This window comes from Scyliorhinus torazame, chromosome 7, assembly GCF_047496885.1.
Source record: "Scyliorhinus torazame isolate Kashiwa2021f chromosome 7, sScyTor2.1, whole genome shotgun sequence".
NCBI classification, from domain to species: Eukaryota; Metazoa; Chordata; class Chondrichthyes; order Carcharhiniformes; family Scyliorhinidae; genus Scyliorhinus; species Scyliorhinus torazame.
Genome location: NC_092713.1, coordinates 34972236 through 34995088, shown reverse-complemented (window position 1 = coordinate 34995088; position 22853 = coordinate 34972236). Strand labels below are relative to the sequence as shown.

The window sequence follows — 22853 nt, the reverse complement described above, 5'->3', positions numbered from 1 at the left end:
CCTGCGCAAGGCTAAGCCTAATGCAGCTCAAAGTGGTGCACAGAGCGCACCTGACCAGAACCCGAATGAGCAGGTTCTTCCCGGAGGTAGAGGACAAAAGTGAATGGTGCCAGAGGGGCCTGGCCAACCACACCCACGTGTTTTGGGTTTGCCCCAAGCTTGCTGGGTTCTGGACAGCCTTCTCCGAGGCAATGTCCAAGGTTGTGGGGGTGAGGGTGAAGCCATGCCCAATAGTGGCAATCTTCGGGGTATCGGAGCAGCCAGAGTTACACACACATGGGGAAGGGGGCCAACGCCCTTGCTTTCGCTTCCCTAATCGCACGCCAGAGAATCCTGCTCGGCTGGCGATGGCGATCGGCAGCACCACCCACAGCTGCAGACTGGCTCGCTGCCCTCGGAATTTTTCCACCTGGAGAAGATTAAGTACGCCACCCGAGGGTCAGAGGAAGGCTGGATACTTGGGGGCAATTTGTCGGTCTGTTCCAAAACCTGTTCGAGGCCAACAACGAGGAGTAATCTAATAAGAATTTTTATTTATTTATTATTATTAAAACACCAAGATAGATGAGTTGCCAAAACACTGCGCAACCCCGGGGGGGGGGGGGGGGGGAGAAACAGGACAAACTAAACCTCTGTATAATAAAGGAAATTAGCGCAGGCGAGAAAAATGTGATGTGTATATATACAACTGTTTATAAATATGAGAAATGCCAATAAAAAGATTTTCTTTTAAAAAGGTGAATATTTGAATATTTTTAAGAGGAGCTAGATAGATTCTTGATTAATAAGGTGCAAGGTTAGCAGGGGAGACAGGAATGTAGGGTTGGGTTACAATCAAATCAGCCACGATCTAATTGAATGGTGAAGCAGGCTGAAGGACCGCATTGTCTACTCCTAATTTCTTTTGTTTACAAAATCAGAGCTAATATCTCTCGATCCCCTAGATCGCACCAAACATTAAAAACTTTGAATGTGATTTTGATAAAACCTGCCCAGTGGGACAGAACTTTTAAATGCTACATTATAGACTCAGGCTGCAGAAAGCTGCAGCACAGAGGGATTTGGGGGTCCTTGTGCATAAATCACAAAAAACACTAGCATGAAAGTTCTGCAGGAAATCGGGAAGACAGATGGAATGTTGGCCTTTATTTCAAAGGAATGGACTATAAAATAGGAAAGTCTTGTTAAATCTATTTAAGGCACCAGTTATAACACACCTGGAATACTGTGGACAGTTTGGGTTCCCTTATCTAAGAAAAGATATTCTGGCATTGGAAGCAGTCCAGAGAAGGTTCATGAGGTTGATCCCGGGTGTGGAGAGATTTTCTCAAGAGGGAGGTTAAGTAGGTTTGGTCTGTACTCATTGGAGTTTAGAAGATTGAGAGGCAACATTATTGAGACATGCAGGATTCTCAGGGGGATTGACAGGGTAGATGCCGAGAGGTTTTTCCTCTTGTGGGGGAGTCTTGGACCAGAGCACATAATCTAAGAGTAAGGGGTCACCCATTTAAGACTGAAATGAGGAGGAATTTCTTCTTTCAGAGGGGAGTGTATCAGTGGAATTCTTTACCACAGAGGTCTGAAAAGGCTGGGTTGTTAAGTATTTTCAAGCTTGAGACACAGTTTTTTAAATGAGTAATGGATAGCAGGAAAGTGGAGTTGAGGATTATCATATCCGATTAGTCATGATCTCATTGATGGGGAGATGCCGTCGCTGGATTGGGATGGACACAGTAAGAAGTCGCACAACAGGGGGCGGCACGGTGGCACAGTGGTTATCACTGCTGCTTCATGCCGCCGAGGTCCCGGGTCACTGTCCGTGTGGAGTTTGCACATTCTCTCCTTGTCTGCGTGGGTCCCACCCCCACAACCCAAAGATGTGCAAGGTAGGTAAATTGGCCATGCTAAATTGCCCCTTAATTGGAAAAATTAATTGGGTACTCTAAATTTTTTTATTTTTTTTTTAAACTTTAAAAATAAGAAGTTTCACAACACCAGGTTAAAGTCCAACAGATTTATTTGAAATCACAAGCTTTCGGAGCGCTGCCCCATCATCAGGTGAAGTCGATGAAAGATCAGCGTCTGAAAGCTTGTGATTTGAAATAAACCGGTTGGACTTTAACCTGGTGTTGTGAGACTTCTTACCATGAACGCATTGAATGGCACAGTAAATGGGCCAAATGGGCTACTTCCATTCCTACGTCTTATGGTCTATGGTCACTGCAATTGCACTGGCCATCATTTTAGCTGTTCACAGCAGTTAGGTGGATGAGGTGCCTGCTGGAATTGAAGCAAATCTGGGGCCTCATAGATCTATGGGATCCTGCTTACATTTTATACCCAAGACTGATTGGGGCATTCCGCATGGCTCCGTCAAGGTGAAAGCTGGTCCAATTGTCCAGAAGGATGTTGAGGCCTTGCAAGGTGAGTGAAAAGCTTTCCTTTGTTGCTGCTTTGCAGCTCAGGAACTTCCAGCAAGCTCCTCAAACTGATGATTTGCATTAATGCACGAGGTTGCTTTCTACATAGAGCATACACAGTGCAGAAGAAAGCCATCCTGCCCATCGAGTCTGCACCAACCCACTTAAGCCCTCTTTCCATCCTATCCCCCTAACCTTTTTGGTCACTAAGGGCAATTTATCATGGCCAATCCACCTAACCTGCACGTCTTTGGACTGTGGGAGGAAACGGGAGCACCCAGAGGAAATCCACGCAGAAAAGGGGAGAATGTGCAGACTCCGCAGTTAGTGACCCAGCGGGGAATCGAACCTGGGACCCTGGCGCTGTGAAGCCACAGTGCTATCCACTTGTGCTACCTGCTTCCAACATGCCCCTCAGCCACCTAACTGCTGTAAAATAAGTAGTTAAAATAAAAGTGAAGCTGCAGCTTCCCTCATCCCCAGACCCTCGTGAAACATCCTCTCTAATGACATGCTTAGCACTGGCCATGGTTTTAGGCTCTCTAAATTTCCTCTTCCACATACCAAATTGCTGCTACTTTCCCTATCACTTCAGGCAACCAGCTGAATGCTGGTAGCCTGATGGCTAACATACTCTGGTTGTGAGATCTTGTCTGTGTGTCTTGCAATCACTCCTCTGTGTGCTCCCCTCACCCCCACTACCAACTTGTTTGAAAACCACTGCAGATTAAAATCAATTACTTGGACATCTTTTAAAATGCAAGAAGCAACTTTTTTTTGTTCAACATGAATTTAAAATGATACTGTTGTTTAATAATAGTCAAACAGGGTAATGACATGTTATTTATGCAACTTGAGGTTCATGCATATTTCAACTTTCCTTCTAAAATAGTCAGAATGCACAAGACGGTCTTATTTCTAAATAACAATATAAATTTACTATACCATACTACATTATTCCAATAGCTACAGACTTACTTTAAGTATTCCTCATACAGGTAGGTGGTGAGTCTTACTCTGAATCGAAGTTTCAGCTGATTCAAGCCAAACTTCAGGAAATTATTGACCAAAGATATCTGAAGTAACATAAATTATACATTAGCATCGCTAAAAACAGAATTTAAGAGGCACAGCTTAAAATTTTGACTAACAACAATATCCAAACAGAAATATCATCCAACTTTTAATTTGTAATCTTTACAATTCATCAATTTGCAAAGTAAATAAGGTATTAGAAAATGTAGATACAGTAATTCATGCGCCCACTTATCACCATCAATCCAGCAATAACTATCTAAAACTGTTGATATAACAAGTAACAGAAAACAAACTTACCGCTGGCATTGCTGCAACAAAGTTGAATAAGTATCTCTTGAAATCTTTGGTGCTCCGACCAATAATTGCACTGCAAACCATGACATGAGTACGAGACTGAGATTAGGTGCGCAATTATGCAATGCAAACTTGATCAAAATACAGGTGCGCTATCACTCCAAATAGGCTTAGAAAAAAACCCTTTAAATAAAATGCATGAAGACACTCAGCCATGCTCATCTGCATGCACTGCTTTTTCAGCAATGATATCCCTGTTGCTTTCAAGCTCCACACTGAACAACCCTTCCAACACCCATTCACTCAATGTACAGATGCATAACAACATACAGATGATCCTACTGATCAATGCCTGCTCTGTTGCAAGTTGTCATTAAACCTTGACGTCTTTGATATTTTGCCTTCCCAGAGTTCTTCAGGGGGGAAAAAATACGTAAACAGATGGTTTCTAGGTGACAAAGCTGAGCTACCACAAAGAAGAGTGGCTAGGATATCCTATCTTTATAAAGGCTACATTCTAATTCCCAGGCATTCTAGCACAGTATACTGGATTTAAATGGAATTTGCATCATTTACTGTGCTAATGGTTAATCAAATGAAGTGGCCTAGAAATTTTTCCCGGAGGAATTTGCCAGATCACAGTTGGGTGAAAATTGTTTTCCATTGGTGTGAAAGTAGCACAACTCATCTCATGGAAATTCACCCCAATCTTCTTTGTACAACTCTACCTTCCCAACTGAGGGTAGCATGGATTCAGGTCCAAAACTGAAGTTAATTGCTCAGAAAAAAACCCTCTCATTCCAGTTGTTCCTATAACTACATGCAGACATTGAGATGCCATGAATAGTGAGATCTGCAAACGTACCTTTCAATCATGGTCCCATTTTGAATCATCCAGACATCACAGTAGGTTCGAGCAACAAGCATTGCTGCAATGAGCATCAGGTATGCAGTCTGGAATGAGAAAACAAGTATTTAAATGTTTGCCTGATTCAAGCAAGGCAGCTTGGAAACGAGAAGAGAAAAATAACCAGAGCCTAGCAACTCAATTGAGAACTGCATTGGCAAGTAGTTCAAAAAACCCTGACGGGCTCGTGGAGTACGAGTTCCCATGGTAACGGGCAGAGGCCCACCCAGCTGGGACTCCGTACCGAGCCCTTTAAATACTGACCCAGAGTTCCTTTAGCCCTGGGCTGGGACACTCATGGGTGCATCCTTTCTTTGAGTTCAGCATAAATTAGTTTAAACCTTCCTCTTCATGTCTCCTGGATTACTAAATGCTGGAAGCTGCATACGGATGTAAAGTGAAAATAAAATCAGATTCAGCTGTGAATTTTTGACCAGCCCACGCATACTTTCTGAGTAATGACAGCTTCGGTCGGAAAAATGGACCAGAGCAATTGAATACGGTCTAATACTTCGGGTATGGTTCTGTGCCTGCATCAGTGAATAGTATCACAAACATTTGTCACGACAGAAAAATGAGAAAACATTTGGTGAAAAATCACAGGTCTAGATTTTAAAATTCTCTTTTAATTCCATTCAATATCAATATTAAGGAAGTACTAAATTGTAAGGTTTTCATCACTGCTACTCCAACTGACGGGTGATGTGCAGTGTTCACAACAGCAAGAGATTTAGTTGAATCAGAACACTATATCTGGAGTGACAAAATATCTCAAGTCTTCACACCTACTCCAACATCTATATATTGTAACTCAATCCTTATTTTTTAAATCTCACCTCACATCACTCCTTTAAGGAACACCAAGCTTTTTTCTCTCCCCCCTTCAGATTTAAAATGTCAGGAGCCTCTTTCCAATCCTTGTTTTCCTTTTTAATCTCCATCTTGCTGGCTCCTTTTTGCTGGCTGCTGTTTTTAAAGCTACAGACTTTTGGTTTTGAACTGAAACACCCGCTGCAAGCTGCTATTTGGACTGGTCCAGTCAGACCCCTATGCTTTGTGGCATAGTCCGTGATGTCACTTCGATGGACTTGGCTAGCAACCAATCCCCTTTGTAAATTCTGGGACATCTTCTATTCTCGATTGGGATTGGTAATCTTTCACAAAATCTGAGCAGGATTCTGTTGGGATATTTCTCCCAAAATGGTTGGAGCCTCTTTGCTCTCTGGTTCCTCAGCTGAACATCCTTTCATGCGGTCCTGTGAAGCTTTAACTTCTGATTTAGAGGCTGCAAGCATTCTCTAACCAACCAGGCCTGTGCAAGATTAAACCTCTGGTCAAATGGCTGCAAGCAGTTTCTGTGGCCAGGTCTGTGAAAGCCTAATCTCCTGTTTGAGCTGCGGAGGAAGGCTAAGTGCTGATTGCTTCCTCCTGGAATCTCCAGAGGTCCCGAAAGACTCCTTTTCTCTTACTCTTCACTACAGTTAATCTTGGTCTGCAGAAACGGCGTTCAAGAAGTAGAGTGGACAACCTTCTTGGAAATTCTCAGGTAGAGAATTTTAAGTTTGTCCTGATGAAACTTGGACAGGCTGGTAGAGCGGGCAAAGAAGTGGCAGATGGAATACAATGTAGAAATGTGTGAGGTTATGAACTTTGGAAGGAGGAATGGAGGCATAGACTATTTTCTAAATGGCAAAATGCTTAGGAAATCAGAAGCACAAAGGGACTTGGGAGTCCTTGTTCATGATTCTCTTAAGGTTAACGTGCAGGTTCAGTCGGCAGTTAGGAAGGCAAAAGCAATGTTAGTATTCATGCCGTGAGAGCTAGAATACAAGACCAGGGATGTACTTCTGAGGCTAAATAAGGCTCTGGTCAGACCCCATTTAGAGTATTAGCAATTTTGGGCCACTTATCTAAGGAAGAATGTGCGGGCATTGGAAAGGGTCTGGAGGAGGTTCACAAGAATGTTCCCTGGAATGAAGAGCTTGTCATATGAGGAACGGTTGAGGGCTCTGGGTCTGTACTCGTTAGAGTTTAGAAGGATGAAGGGGGGGGGAAATCTTATTGAAACTTACAGGACACTGCAAACCCTGGATAGAGTGGACGTGGAGAGGATGTTTCCACTTGTAGGAAACTAGAAGCAGAGGACACCATCTCAGACTAAAGGGACGATCCTCTAAAACAGTGATGAGAGGGATTTCTTCAGCCAGAGGGTGGTGAATCTGTGGAATCCTTTGCTGCAGAAGGCTGTGGAGGTCAAATCACCGAGTGTTTTTAAGACAGAGATAGATAGGTTCTTGATTAATAAGGGGATCAGGGGTTATGGGGAGAAAGCAGGAGAATGGGGATGAGAAAAATATCAGCCATGATTGGATGGCGGAGCAGACTCGATGGCCTGCGTGGCCCAATTCTGCTCCTGTGTCTTATGGTCTTGCTTTAGTTTAGGGTTACTCGGAAGCCTGAGTTAAATAACTTTCAAAAGACACTGGAATATTTGCTGGGGTGTGGCAGGGGAAGGCAGACTGCTGAAAAGCTGGAAACAGTTTGGACTAAAATCTTATGCTGAGAGTGGCATAATGTAGAAATGGGGCATAAAGTCTTTTAAGCATGTTAGTTGGTTAATGGGAAAGTACTTTTTCTGTAGTTTAGTTAATTACTTGCCTATTAAGTAATGTTTAGTCTGTGTTATTATATTGTTACAGTAAAAGTCCTAAAATGTTGTCATGAGGATTTGCTTTTTGAAGATATAATCTGATATAAGACTATCCAGACGGTTTACTTGCATTTCAAAACTTTTGACTGTAAGCCTCTGGTACTAACTCACAAGCACCCAATATAGCTTTTTTCATTATATCGTATTCCCCACACCTTTCCTCTGAAAAAGATGCATAGACTTTACTAGCTCTACATACAAGTTTACTCTGTCAAATATCCTGTGACCATTGCATTTGTCTGATTATTTTCTCAAAGGAATTTAAAACTGTCTCGACATCCTGTTCGTCAAATTTTGGAAGTGCCTGCATAAATCTTAGGTTCACATCTAGAATTATTTCCTTCTTCCACCTGATTTGGTCTCTCTCTTCTCCCACTGCCTGCATTTGAAGCTGAACTTCTCTCTATGGATCCTTTTTCCACTCTGCCATTGCTAACTTTTGCTTTTCCAATTCCCTTTAAAAAGCTTTCTCTTTTTCTCTTTCGTTTTGCTTTTCCTGCATTTCAAGTTCAAGTCTTTTCATTTCTATTTCTTTCTTTTTCCTTTATTCCTAATTTCTTCATTCCTAGTTGTAATAAAATTTTAGCTGATTCACTTTTCGAAATACTTGGTCTGTCTGACAACTTGTGCACTTAAATGCATTGCTATTTCTTCAAATACCACATCTTTCTTAATCTCTGTTGGTAATCATAATTGTAACATATTCGACAATTCCATCAATTTAGTTTTAGGTAGGAATTCTGATTTTGTTTCACTGAAACCCATATAGACAATTGTGTTTTTAATTTAAAAAAGAAACAACCCAGACAGGCTGAGCTGCTACAAAACACAATTTCGCATTCAACAGAGTTAGAATGAAGACATACAATGAATCCCCTGGGGAATGTGAAAGACCCCCATCTCCTGACTGTTCACACTACACTGAGATTTTGCAAATGTTTCTGAGTTGAGAAGGCCTTCGACAGTGTCAAGTGGAAGAACCGCATTGAGGTACTAGAGCGGTTCGGACTAGGAACAGGGTTCACCTTATGGGTGAAACTCCTATACAATGCCCCAAGGCGAGCGTGCGGATCAACACCACCAGCTTTGAACACTTTCCACTGCACAAAAGTACAAGGCAGGGATTTCCGCTGTCCCCTCTCTTATTCGCCCAGGTAATTGAGCCTCTGGCGAGACCCTCAGAACGGCGAGAAACTGGAAGGCAATCCGAAGCGGAAACAGAGAGTAAAGAGTCTCACTCTATGTGGATGGCCTGCTCCTATACATCTTGGACCCGCAAAGCAGCGTGGAAGGAATCATGAAGCTCCTGTGAGCGTTTGGAGCCTTCTCAGGCTACAAACTCAATCTGAGCAAGAGTGAAGTATTCCCTGTGAACCCGAGAGGGGGAAGGGCAGAACTGGAGGGATTACCATTTAAACTAGCCCAAAGCAAATTCTGCTACCTGGAGATCCAGATTGTCCATGACTGGATACGGATCCACAAATGGAACCTGACCAGTCTGGCGGAGGAAGTCAAAAAGGACCTACAGAGATGGGATGCATTCCTGCTCTCCCTGGTGAGGAGGGTACATGATCAAGATGAACGTACTGCCCAGGTTCCTCTTCAGGTCCATACCGATCTACATCTCCAAGGCCTTTTTGACACGATTAGATAAGATGATTATGGCATTTGCATGGGGGTGGGAGGGAAAAGAACCCACGGATCCCCAAAATAAGTTCTACAAAGAAGAAGAAACATGGGGGGCCTAGCCCTCCCAAACCTACAGTGCTACCACTGGGCAGCCACGGAGGAAAGAGTGAGGGGATGGGTGAAGAACCAGACATGGAATCAGTGAGGATGGAGGAAATCCCCGTACAGGGACCAACCTCTGGGCCTTCGCCATGGCAGCGTTCCCATCCCCGCCAATAAAACACTGAACCAAAGCCCAGTGATGTTAGCCACTCTCCGAACCTGGAACCAATTGAGGTAATACTTCGGCATGACTGAACCGAGATGTCCACCATGGCCCTCATCTGTGGCAACCACAAGTTTGCACCAGCCATGCTCGACATCAACTTTAAGAGGTGGAGACAGGACGAGGGCGGAGGATGATGACACACTGACTGTTAGGAACTTTTACAGTGAGAACAGGCTAACGACCTTAGAGGAACTGACAGAAAGACTTCAGCTACCCAACGGGAATGAACTCCGACACCTACAGGTTATGATCTTTCTCCGCAAGGAGACGACAGCATACCCACGATACCCATGGACCCCGAGACACACAATGCTAGAGGAGCTACTGGACGTGGATAATCTGGGGGAGCGGAAGAACTGCAGGAACCTGTACGGACGACTATTAAAAAGGTGACGCTCTGCTGCTGCTAAGGAGAAGGGGGAGCTGTTATGGGATGGGGTGGTCGAGGCGGGAGGGCACCGTCGGTGGGACATACGGATACGTGGGAACCGGGTGAGGAGCTGGGTTAAAAAAGGGGATGGCTAGTCGACAAGGGGAGGGGGTAAAGAGCCCCCCAACCCGGCTGATCACGTGGAACGCGAGAGGGCTGAATGGGCCGATTAAAAGGGCACGGGTACTCGCACACCTAAAGAAATTAAGGGCAGATGTGGTTATGTCGCACCTGAAACTGATAGACCAGGTCAGACTACGTAAAGGATGGGTGGGGCAGGTGTTTCATTCGGGTTTAGATGCGAAGAATAGGGGGGTGGCTATCTTAGTGGGGAAACGGGTACTGTTTGAGGCAAAGACCATAGTGGCGGATAGTGGGGGTAGATATGTGATGGTGAGTGGCAGATTGCAAGGGGAGGCGGTGGTTCTGGTGAACGTATACGCCCCGAATTGGGATGATGCAAATTTTATGAGGCGTATGTTGGGACGTATCCCGGACCTGGAGGCGGGAAAGTTGGTAATGGGGGGAGACTTCAATGCGGTGCTTGATCCAGGGCTGGACCGGTCGAGGTCCAGGACCGGGAGGAGGCCGGCAGCGGCCAGGGTGCTCAAGGACTTCATGGAGCAGATGGGAGTAGTAGATCCCTGGAGATTTAGTAGGCCTAGGAGTAAGGAGTTCTCATTTTTCTCCCATGTTCACAAAGTATACTCACGGATAGACTTTTTTGTCTTGGGAAGGGCACGGATTCCGAAGGTGACAGGGACGGAATATACGGCCATAGCCATTTCGGACCACGCTCCACATTGGGTAGACCTGGAGGTAGGAGAGGAAAAACAGCACCCACTCTGGAGAATGGATATGGGCTTACTGGCGGATGAGGGGGTATGTCTAAGGGTGAGGGGGTGTATCGAAAGGTACTTGGAGCTTAATGACAACGGAGAGGTTCAGGTGGGAGTGGTCTGGGAGGCGTTGAAGGCGGTGGTCAGAGGGGAACTGATATCCATAAGGGCACATAAAGGGAAGCAAGAAGGTAAAGAAAGGGAGCGATTGTTGAAAGAACTTCTGAGGGTGGACAGGCAATATGCAGAAGTACCGGAGGAGGGACTGTACAGGGAAAGACAAAGGCTACATGTGGAATTTGACCTGCTGACCACGGGTAAGGCAGAGGCACAGTGGAGGAGGGCACAGGGAGTACAGTATGAGTATGGAGAGAAGGCGAGTCAGCTATTGGCCCACCAATTGAGGAAGAGGGAAGCAGCGAGGGAGATAGGTGGGGTGAGAGATGAGGAGGGAGAGATGGAATGGGGAGCGGAGAGAGTGAACGGGGTGTTCAAGGCAGTCTATGAGAGGTTATATAAGGCTCAGCCCTCGGAAGGGAAGGAGGGAATGATGTGTTTCCTGGATCAGCTGGAATTCCCGAAGGTGGAGGAGCAGGAGAGAGCGGGACTGGGAGCACAGATTGGGATGGAGGAGGTGGTAAAGAGGATTGGGAGCATGCAGGCGGGGAAGGCCCCGGGACCGGACGGATTCCCGGTGGAATTTTATAGGAAATATATGGAACTACTGGCCCCGCTTTTGACGAGAACCTTTAATGAGGCCAGGGAAAGGGGGAAGTTGCCCTCGACTATGTCGGAGGCGACGATATCGCTCCTTTTGAAGAAGGAAAAAGACCCGCTGCAGTGTGGGTCCTACAGGCCCATTTCCCTTTTAAACGTAGATGCTAAGCTCCTGGCCAAGGTGATGGCGACGAGGATAGAGGGCTGTGTCCCGGGGGTGGTCCACGAGGATCAAACTGGGTTCGTTAAGGGGAGACAGCTGAACACGAACATACGGAGGCTGCTAGGGGTGATGATGATGCCCCCACCAGAGGGGGAGGCGGAGATAGTGGTGGCGATGGACGCCGAGAAAGCATTCGACAGAGTGGAGTGGGACTATCTGTGGGAAGTGCGGAGGAGATTTGGTTTTGGAGAAGGGTTTATTGGATGGGTACACCTGCTGTATAGGGCCCCGGTGGCGAGTGTGGTCCGAACAGGCAGAGGTCTGACTACTTCCGTCTTTATAGAGGGACGAGGCAGGGGTGTCCTCTGTCTCCGCTACTGTTTGCATTGCCGATTGAGCCCCTGGCCATAGCACTGAGGGGCTCCAGGAAGTGGAGGGGAGTACTCAGGGGAGGAGACGAACACCGGGTATCATTGTATGCAGATGATTTATTGCTGTATGTTGCGGACCCAGTGGAGGGGATGCCTGAGATAATGCAGACACTCAGGGAGTTTGGGGAATTCTCGGGGTACAAATTGAATATGGGGAAGAGTGAGTTGTTTGTGGTGCATCCGGGGGTGTAGAGCAGGGGAATAGATGATTTACCGCTGAGGAAGGTAACAAGTGATTTCCGGTACTTAGGGATTCAGATAGCCAGGAGTTGGGGAACCTTACATGGGCTTAATTTAACACGATTGGTGGAACAGATGGAGGAGGAGTTTAAGAGATGGGTCATGGTGCCCCTGTCACTGGTGGGTAGGGGGGCAGGCGGTCAAAATGGTAGCCCTCCCGAGATTCCTTTTTGTGTTTCAGTGCCTTCTGGTGATGGTCACGAAGGCTTTTTTCAAGAAAATCGAGAAAAGTGTCATGAGTTTTGTGGGGGCTGGGAAGACCCCGAGAGGGAGGAGGCGGTTCTTGCAGCGTAGCAGGGATAGGGGGGGGACTGTCACTACCAAGCCTAAGTGAATACTAATGGGCCGTCAATATCTCAATGGTGTGTAAGTGGATGGGAGAAGGGGAGGGAGCGGCGTGGAAGAGATTGGAGATGGCGTCCTGCAAAGGAACCAGCCTACAAGCACTGGCGACGGCGCCGTTGCCGTTCTCCCCGAAGAAATACACCACAAGTCCAGTGGTGGTGGCAACACTGAAACTTTGGGGGCAGTGGAGGCGGCATAGGGGAAGGACGGGAGCCTCGGTGCGGTCCCCGATAAGAAATAATCATAGGTTTGTCCCGGGGAGAATAGATGGGGGATTTGGAGCATGGCAGAGTGCTGGGATTGTGCAACTGAGAGATCTGTTCTTAGACGGGACGTTTGCGAGTCTGGGAGCGCTGACGGAAAAATATGGGTTGCCCCAAGGGAATGCATTTCGGTACATGCAACTGAGGGCTTTTGCGAGGCAACAGGTGAGGGAATTTCCGCAGCTCCCGACGCAGGAGATTCAGGATAGAGTGATCTCAGGGACATGGGTGGGGGATGGTAGGGTGTCGGATATATACAGGGAAATGAGGGACGAGGGGGAGATCATGGTGGATGAGCTGAAGGGAAAATGGGAAGAAGAGCTGGGGGAAGAGATTGAGGAGGGGCTGTGGGCTGATGCCCTACGTAGGGTAAACTCGTCGTCCTCGTGCGCCAGGCTAAGCCTGATACAATTCAAGGTTTTGCACAGGGCGCATATGACCGGAGCAAGGCTCAGTAAATTTTTCGGGGTAGAGGACAGGTGTGGGAGATGCTCGAGAAGCCCAGCAAACCACACCCACATGTTTTGATCATGCCCGGCACTGCAGGGGTTCTGGGTGGGGGTGGCAAAGGTGCTTTCGAAGGTGGTGGGGGTCCGGGTCGAGCCAGGCTGGGGGTTGGCTATATTTGGGGATGCAGAAGAGCCGGGAGTGCAGGAGGCGAGAGAGGCTGATGTTTTGGCCTTTGCGTCCCTAGTAGCCCGGCGAAGGATATTGCTTATGTGGAAGGAAGCCAAACCCCCGGGCGTGGAGACCTGGATAAATGGCATGGCAAGGTTTATAAAATTAGAACGGATAAAGTTCGCGCTAAGGGGTTCGGCTCAAGGGTTCACCAGGCGGTGGCAACCGTTCATTGACTACCTCGCAGAACGATAAAGGAAATGGGAAGGTGACAGCAGCAACCCAGGGGGGAGGGGGGAGGGCTCGGGTGGGTCCTCAGGGGCGGTTTTTGTATAGATATTTGTACTTGGTTATGTATATTGGATTGTTTGATTTTATTATCTGGAGAGTTATTATTTTTGTTATGGCAGTTGCCATTTAGTTTATATATTATTTATTTACTTGTTAAAACGGTCACTGTTATTTATATTGTTTTATTGTTGTGAAAAGGGAAAACCTTTGTATTGTTTTGTTTGGCCGAAAAATTTGAATAAAATATATATATATATATATATATATATATTTTTATTTTTTTTTAAAAAGGTGACGCTCGCCACTGGAGGAAACACGGGAAAAATGGGAGGAAGAATTAGGAAATAGGGTGGGGACTCTGGAGCGAAGCACTGAACAGGGCAAACTCTACCTCCTCCTGCGCAAGGCTAAGCCTCATGCAGCTCAAAGTGGTGCACAGAGCGCACCTGACAAGAACCCGAATGAGCGGGTTCTTCCCGGAGGTGGAGGATAAATGTGAACAGTGCCAGAGGGGCCCGGCCTACCACATTCACATGTTCTGAGTATGCCCCAGACTTGTCGAGTTCTGCGCAGCCTTCTTCAAGGCAATGTCCAAGGTTTTGGGGGTGAGGGTGGAGCCGTGCCCGAGGGTGGCAGTCTTCGGGGTATCGGACCAGCCAGAACTAGTCATGGGGAAGGTGACTGCTGCCCTTGCCTTTGCCTCCCTAATCATCTGCCAAAGAATCCTGCTCAGCTGCCATCAGCAGCACCACCCATTGCAGACTGTCTGGAAGACCTGTCGAAAGTTCTCCACCTGGAGAATATCAAATTCGCTATCCAAGGGTCAGAGCATGGAGGTCATTCATCAACTTGTTCCAGGACCTGTTCGAAGCCAACGGCCAACAGAGCACCCGGGGGGGGGGGGGGGGGTGTCCCTGCAGCCATCCCACCCCTTCCATTTTCAGCAGCTTTTTCTGCTCTGTACTCAGTTCACTCTCCCAAGTCATGCTGCATTTTTTTTTTTATAAATATTTTATTGAAAATTTTTTGGTCAACCATCACAGTACATTGTGTATCCTTTACATAATAATATAACCGTATAAATAACAATGACCTGTTTTATAAACAAAGAATAAATAATATATAACAAAAACGAAAACTAAAACTAAATGGCAACTGCCTTGTCTCAGATAAACACTCTCCAAAAATATGATTTAACAGTCCAATATACAATTATTTATAGCAACGACCTATACATATTATACATATATATTAACAACCCTGAGAGTCCTTCTGGTTCCTCCCCCCACCCCCCGCTGGGCTGCTGCTGCTACCTTCTTCTTTTCCATTCCCTCTATCTTTCTGCGAGGTATTCGACGAACGGTTGCCATGCCTGGTGAACCCTTGAGCCGATCCCCTTAGGACGAACTTAATCCGTTCCAGCTTTATAAACCCTGCCATGTCATTTATCCAGGTCTCCACTCCCAGGGGCTTGGCTTCCTTCCACATCAACAGTATCCTGCGCCGGGCTACTAGGGACGCAAAGGCCAAAACATCGGCCTCTCTCGCCTCCTGTACTCCCGGCTCTTGTGCAACCCCAAATATAGCCAACCCCCAGCTTGGTTCGGCCTGGACCCCCACTACTTTCGAAAGCACCTTTGTCACCCCCACCTAAAACCCCTGTAGTGCCGGACATGACCAGAACATGTGGGTGTGATTCGCTGGGCTTCTCGAGCATCTCGCACACCTATCCTCTACCCCAAAAAATTTACTGAGCCGTGCTCCAGTCATATGCGCCCTGTGTAACACCTTAAATTGAATCAGGCTTAGCCTGGCACACGAGGACAATGAGTTTACCCTACTTAGGGCATCCGCCCACAGCCCCTCCTCAATCTCCTCCCCCAGCTCTTCTTCCCATTTCCCTTTCAGCTCATCTACCATAATCTCCCCCTCGTTCCTCATTTCCCTATATATATCTGACACCTTACCGTCCCCCACCCATGTCTTTGAGATCACTCTGTCCTGCACCTCATGCGTCGGGGATTCTTTAGGAGAAGCGATATCGTTGCCTCAGACATAGTCGGGGGCAGCTGTCCCCTTTCCTTTGCCTCATTAAAGCACCTCACCTGTTGCCTCGCAAAAGCCCTCAGTTGCATATACCGGAATGCATTCCCTTGGGGCAACCCATATTTCTCGGTCAGCACTCCCAGACTTGCGAACTTCCCCTCCACAAACAGATCTTTCAGTTGCGTTACTCCTGCTCTTTGCCATATTCCAAATCCCCCATCCATTCTCCCCTGGGCAAACCTATGCTTATTTCTTATCGGGGACCCCACCAAGGCTCCAGTCTTTCCCCTATGCCGTCTCCACTGTCCCCAAATTTTCAAAGTCGCCACCACCACCGGGCTTGTGGTGTATTTCTTCGGTGAGAACGGCAATGGGGCCGTCACCATAGCTTGTAGGCTAGTCCCCCTACAGGACGCCCTCTCCAATCTCTTCCACGCCGCTCCCTCCTCTTCTCCCATCCACTTACTCACCATTGAGATTTTGGCGGCCCAGTAGTACTCACTTAGGCTCGGTAGTGCCAGCCCCCCCCCTATCCCTACTACGCTGTAAGAATCCCTTCCTCACTCTCGGGGTCTTCCCGGCCCACACAAAACTCATGATGCTCTTTTCAATCCTTTTGAAAAAAGCCTTCGTGATCACCACCGGGAGGCACTGAAACACAAAGAGGAATCTCGGGAGGACCACCATTTTAACCGCCTGCACCCTCCCTGCCAGTGACAGGGATACCATGTCCCATCTCTTGAAATCCTCCTCCATCTGTTCCACCAATCGCGTTAAATTTAACCTATGCAATGTACCCCAATTCTTGGCTATCTGGATCCCCAAGTAACGAAAGTCCCTTGTTACCTTCCTCAGCGGAAAGTCCTCTATTTCTCTGCTCTGCTCCCCTGGATGCACCACAAACAACTCACTTTTCCCCATGTTCAATTTATATCCTGAGAATTCTCCAAACTCCCGAAGTGTCCGCATTATCTCTGGCATCCCCTCCGCCGGGTCCGCTACATATAACAACACATCATCCGCATACAGAGATACCCGGTGTTCTTCTCCTCCTCTAAGTACTCCCCTCCACTTCTTGGAACCCCTCAATGCTATTGCCAGGGGCTCAATCGCCAGTGCAAACAATAATGGGGACAGAGGGCATCCCTGCCATGTCCCTCTATGGAGCCGAAAGTATGCAGATCCCCGTCCATTCATGACCACACTCGCCACTGGGGCCCTATACAACAGCTGCACCCATCCAACATACTCATCTCCAAAACCAAATCTCCTCAGCACCTCCCACAGATAGTCCCACTCCACTCTATCAAATGCTTTCTCGGCATCCATCGCCACCACTATCTCCGCTTCCCCCTCTGGTGGGGGCATCATCATTACCCCTAGCAGCCTCCGTATATTCGCATTCAGCTGTCTCCCCTTCACGAACCCAGTTTGGTCCTCATGGACCACCCTCGGGACACAATCCTCTATCCTCATTGCCATTACCTTGGCCAGAATCTTAGCGTCTACATTTAGGAGGGAAATAGGTCTATAGGACCCGCATTGCAGCGGGTCCTTTTCCTTCTTTAGGAGAAGCGATATCGTTGCCTCAGACATAGTCGGGGGCAGCTGTCCCCTTTCCTTTGCCTCATTAAATGTCCTCATCAGTAGCGGGGCGAGCAAGTCCACATATTTCCTGTAAAATTCAACTGGGAATCCATCCGGTCCCGGAGCCTTCCCCGCCTGCATGCTCCTAATTCCTTTCACTACTTCCTCTGTTTCAATCAGTGCTCCCAGTCCCACCCTTTCCTGCTCCTCCACCTTGGGAAATTCCAGCCGGTCCAGAAAGCCCATCATTCTCTCCCTCCCATCCAGGGGTTGAGCTTCGTATAATTTTTTATAAAATGCCTTGAACACTCCATTCACTCTCTCCGCTCCCTGCTCCATCTCTCCTTCCTCAACCCTCACTCCCCCTATTTCCCTCGCTGCTCCCCTTTTCCTCAATTGGTGGGGTATCCCTCGCCTTCTCCCCATATTCGTACTGTACACCCTGTGCCTTCCTCCACTGTGCCTCTGCAGTACCCGTTGTCAGCAAGTCAAATTCTACGTGTAGCCTTTGCCTTTCCCTGTACAGTCCCTCCTCCGGTGCCTCCGCATATTGCCTGTCCACCCTCAGAAGTTCTTGCAGCAACCGCTCCCGTTCCTTACTCTCCTGCTTTCCTTTATGTGCCCTGATTGATATCAGCTCCCCTCTAACCACTGCCTTCAGCGCCTCCCAGACCACTCCCACCTGGACCTCCCCATTATCATTGAGTTCCAAGTACTTTTCAATGCACCCCCTCACCCTTAGACACACACCCTCATCTGCCATTAGTCCCATGTCCATTCTCCAGGGTGGGCGCCCTTCTGTTTCCTCCCCTATCTCCAAGTCCACCCAGTGTGGAGCGTGATCCAAAATGGCTATAGCCGTATACTCCGTCCCCCTCACCTTCGGGATCAACGCCCTTCCCAAAACAAAAAAGTCTATTCGCGAATAGACTTTGTGGACATAGGAGAAAAACGAAAACTCCTTACTCCTAGGTCTGCTAAATCTCCACGGGTCTACTCCTCCCATCTGCTCCATAAAATCTTTAAGCACCTTGGCTGCTGCCGGCCTCTTTCCAGTACTGTTCCTCGACCTGTCCAGCCCTGGTTCCAACACCGTATTGAAATCTCCCCCCATTACCAACTTTCCCACCTCTAGGTCCGGGATGCGTCCTAGCATACGCCTCATAAAATTGGCATCATCCCAGTTCGGGGCATATACGTTTACCAAAACCACCGTCTCCCCCTGTAGTTTGCCACTCACCATCACGTATCTTCCCCCGCTATCCGCCACTATAGTCTTTGCCTCAAACATTACCCGCTTCCCCACTAATATAGCCACCCCCCTGTTTTTCGCATCTAGCCCCGGATGGAACACCTGCCCCACCCAACCTTTCCGTAGTCTCACCTGGTCTATCAGTTTCAAGTGTGTTTCCTGTAACAGAACCACGTCTGCCTTAAGTTTCTTAAGGTGTGCGAGTACCCGTGCCCTCTTTATCGTCCCGTTCAGCCCTCTCACGTTCCACGTGATCAGCCGGGTTGGGGGGCTTTTTACCCCCCCCCCCCCCCTTGTCGATTAGCCATCCCCTTTTTCCAGCTCCTCACCCGGTTCCCACGCAGCTGTGTCCCCCCCAGGCGGTGCCCCCCCCCGCGCATCCCACCCCATACCAGCTCCCCCCTCTCCCCAGCAGCAGCAGCCCAATAGTTCCCCCCCCCCGCTAGACATGCTGCATTTTAAGGAGAAAGTCTACATGTCGGGAAGCAATGGCTTTGTGCAAAAATCTCCTTATGTACTTGCCAAACTACTTGCTGTCGGCTTTTGCAACTTGAAGCAACAGATAACAACACCAAATATTTGTAGAATCATAGCTGCAGCCAGAAGAAACCAACCAGCAACTAACTTGTAAGTACTTGATGGTCCCTTCAATAATATTGATGAGGCAGGTGGTGATTCTTCCTGCTAGTTGACAGGTGTTCAGCCACGCAAGGTTTAGAGTGTACAGCTCCAAAATGGCACCGCTGGTGTCAAATCAGTGTGATATCATGATCAACCTGATCTGCATACTTCAGGTGGGCATTCACCATGTCCATATCATGGATGCTATTTTGGAGTTCTAAGAGCATTCATAACAACCAAAAGCAGGTGTGAGTGAGCCCAATTACTTTCCCAATGTATTTTAAATCAACAATGAAAAATGACTTTAGTGACACAAGACTTATTTTCCTTGCAAGCTGACATGAAAATATGTGAGGTGCTTTTCCAACTTTACTGTTTCAATAATATGGGAGACACTGGGAAATTAGGATTGTTATTTAAAATAAAGAGCGACGCTGGGTGGGAGAGGGGAATTTACCAGGAACTTTCGGAGGCGGAGGAAACTCCGGTGGAGGAGCTGAAGGGCAAGTGGAGGACGAGCTAGGAGGGGAGATAGAGGCGGGGCTATGGGCGGATGCCCCAAGAAGAATTAATACCTCCTCATCATGCACCAGGCTTAGCCTGATAAAGTCCACCGGGCATACATGACAGCGGCTAGGATGAGTAAGTTCTTCGGGGTTGAGGATAGGTGTGCAAGGTGCGCGGGAAGCCCAGCAAATCATGTCCACATGTTTTGGGCATGCCCGAAGCTTAGAGGGTTTTGGCACGGTTTCGCTAAGGCAATGTCCACGGTGCTAAAAACACGGGTGGTGCCGAGTCTGGAGGTAGCGATCTTTGGAGTGTCGGAAGATCCGGGAGTTCAGGGGGCGAAAGAGGCCGACGTCTTGGCCTTTGCCTCCCTGGTAGCCTGGAGACGGATCTTGTTAATGTGGAGGGACTTGAAGCCCCCGAGTGTAGAGACCTGGGTTAGTGACATGGCTGGGATTCTCAGTCTCGAGAAAATAAAGTTTGCTTTAAGAGGGTCAATGTTAGGGTTCTCCCGGAGGTGGCAGCCGTTCATCGACTTTCTCGGGGAAAATTAAAATGTCAGCAGATGCAGTATTCCAAAGGGGGGGGGGGGGGTGGTGGAGATTGTTGTTGTATGGTTGAGGTACGTGAAGATTGGGCTGGGGGGGGGGGGGGGGGGGGGGGAATGTTTATTTTACCATGTTGATGTCATTGTTTATGTTACTGTTATAAAAAATTTCAAATACCTAAATAAAATACTATTTAAAAAATAAATAAATAGCTACGATCAGCTACTGAATGTATTAGTTCTAAGAAATATAAATATTTGAGATTTAAGAAAATGGCATCTTATACCGATTTTAGCCACAAGTGAATAAATTAAACATGCTGGAAATTCAAGTATACATCATGGATTAAGTTTATAATCATTCTAACAAGTGCCCCGATTATGACTACATCAGGCAAGTTTTTGGATGGTGCAGGTGCCAGACATATACTGCCAACGGTAAAGAAATAAAAGCATTATTTTTTACAGCACCGTGATGTTTTGTAATTTTAGATTATGCTGCAATGGGAAACCTTGGGTCTATTGTTAAAATGCTACTACATTGCTAAACTTAGTTCTCAAAGGATTAAATTCACAGCAAAGTTGGGATTCCAGGTATTGATCAAATTTCAGGTGGGGTGGCCGAATCAGCTTACTAGAGACGATGAAAGAGTTTGACATTCCATCAATTGTCTACAGTTATTGTTGCTGTGACAACTCTATTTATCTGAACTCAGTAAGGCGTATTGCCAAATTAAGCCACTAGAGGGATAGTTAGCGCTAATGCCGTAGTCAAAATTTAGCTACAAAATCAGGAGGCAGTCAGTGTACGGCTGTAAAATTGTCAAATGCATCACCTCAAAGTTACAGATAGAAAATTTCATCTACTACTTTTTAGCCTATTTCCCTGAATTTCCTGGGGTTTCTAAACACAAGAAATAGGAGCAGCAGACCATATGGCCCCTCAATCCTACTCAACATTCAATAGGACCACAGCTGATCTTGGGCTTCAACTCCATTTTCCTGCCAGCTCGCCATATCCCTTAACTACCTGAAAGACCAAAAGTCTATCTATCCCAGCCTTAAATGTATTCGACAATGGAGCCTCAGGGGTGAAGAATTCAAAAGATTTACAACCCTTTGAGTGAAGAAATTTCTCCTCAGCTCAGTCCTGGTGATCAGCCCCCTACGCTGAGACTGTGCCCCCGTATTTTAGACACCGCCATCAGCAGAAACAATCTCGGTGTCTACCCTGCCAAGCCCCTTCAAAATTTTGTAGGTTTCAATGATATAGTCTCTCATTCTTCTAAACTCCAGAGAATTGAAGTCCAATTTAATCAGCCTCTCATCATTGATACACAATCAATACGCTTGAGTCCACATGGAGTCATATCGATTCAGCTTTAATCAGATATAACTGTACCCAGCAGTGAAGTTACAGAAGTGAAGGCTGCTGGGACGGCATTGGTTCTTAGCCCCGCCCTGAGAGGTGGGGTATATGTACATTGCCCAATGGTAGACCCCGCGGTCTAGCCAATGGTTATTTCTCTCTCTGGTACCGCAATAGCTGGTATTACCACATTCACCCCCTGTTAAAAAAGAGTCAGCGGGGTGATGGCCAGTATTACTGTCGCCTTTTCATGGTAGGACCAGGTATTGCAGGTACCATGCTATCGAGGGTTGCGGAGAAAGTGTCTGCCGCAGCGGGGTGCCACGCAGCCCAGGGGTGCGCGCGGGGGCGTACGCAAGGGCGTTCTTGTACGCCACGTCCATGGACCCTGCCAGGGCCCGGGCCTCGGTGAGGCCCAGTGTGTCCATTTCGAGGAGCCTTCGGCGGATGTCGGGGGAAACCATACCTGCCACGAAAGCGTCTCGAATTAAAAGTTCAGTGTGCTCATTCCCCGTCACCACTGGGCAGCCGCAGTTTTGGCCCAGCACTATCAGTGCCCGGTAGAAATCTTCGAGCGTCTCATCTGGGCTCTGCCGTCTCATTGCCAGCAGGTGACAGGCGTAGGTAGACCTGGTTCAGTGGACGAATGTAATGTCCTTCCAGCAGTTCCATGGCTTTATCATAGTTCGCCGCCCCTTCGATCAGGGGGTAGATCGCCAGGCTGACCCGCGAGCGTAGGAGGTGTATCTTCTGCCTTTCCGTGGGGGTGTCAGCAGCCGTCTCCAGGTAGCTCTGGAAGCATGCCAGCCAATGCTTAAAAATCTCGGTAGTGTTTTCTGCGTGCGGGCTGAGCTGAAGGCACGCCGGCTTGATGCGGAGATCCATCCTTCAAAAGTACTTGTCTGATTAAATTGATACACAATCAATATGCTTGAGTCCACGTGGAGTCATCTCGATTCAGCTTTAATCAGATAGAACTGTACCCAGCAGCGAAGTTACAGAAGTGAAGGCTGCTGGGACGGCATTGGTTCTTATACCCCGCCTCTCAGGGCGGGGCTATGTACATTGCCCAATGGTTATTCCTCTCTCTGGTACCGCAATACCTGGTATTACCACAATCATAAAGCAAACCCTTGTGCCATGGACCACTTTAGTGAACATTTGATGTACCACTTCTAACCAAAGCATATTTTTCCTTGGGAATGGAGACCAAAACTGCGCACACAATTCCAGATGTGGTCTCACCAAAACCCTCACAATT

At 47.5% G+C, this 22853-nt stretch overlaps 1 protein-coding gene across 1 annotated transcript in view; it reads right to left on the bottom strand.

The window, feature by feature from the left end:
- Positions 1–22853, bottom strand: part of abcd3a (ATP-binding cassette, sub-family D (ALD), member 3a) — a 119045-nt gene that overhangs the window by 75595 nt on the left and 20597 nt on the right. The window contains exons 4-6 of the mRNA XM_072510541.1: positions 4618–4706; positions 3756–3825; positions 3399–3496 (exon numbers count right to left, since the gene is read on the bottom strand). Of these exons, the coding sequence (XP_072366642.1) occupies positions 3399–3496; positions 3756–3825; positions 4618–4706 (257 nt within the window). The remainder of the gene's footprint in view (positions 1–3398; positions 3497–3755; positions 3826–4617; positions 4707–22853) is intronic.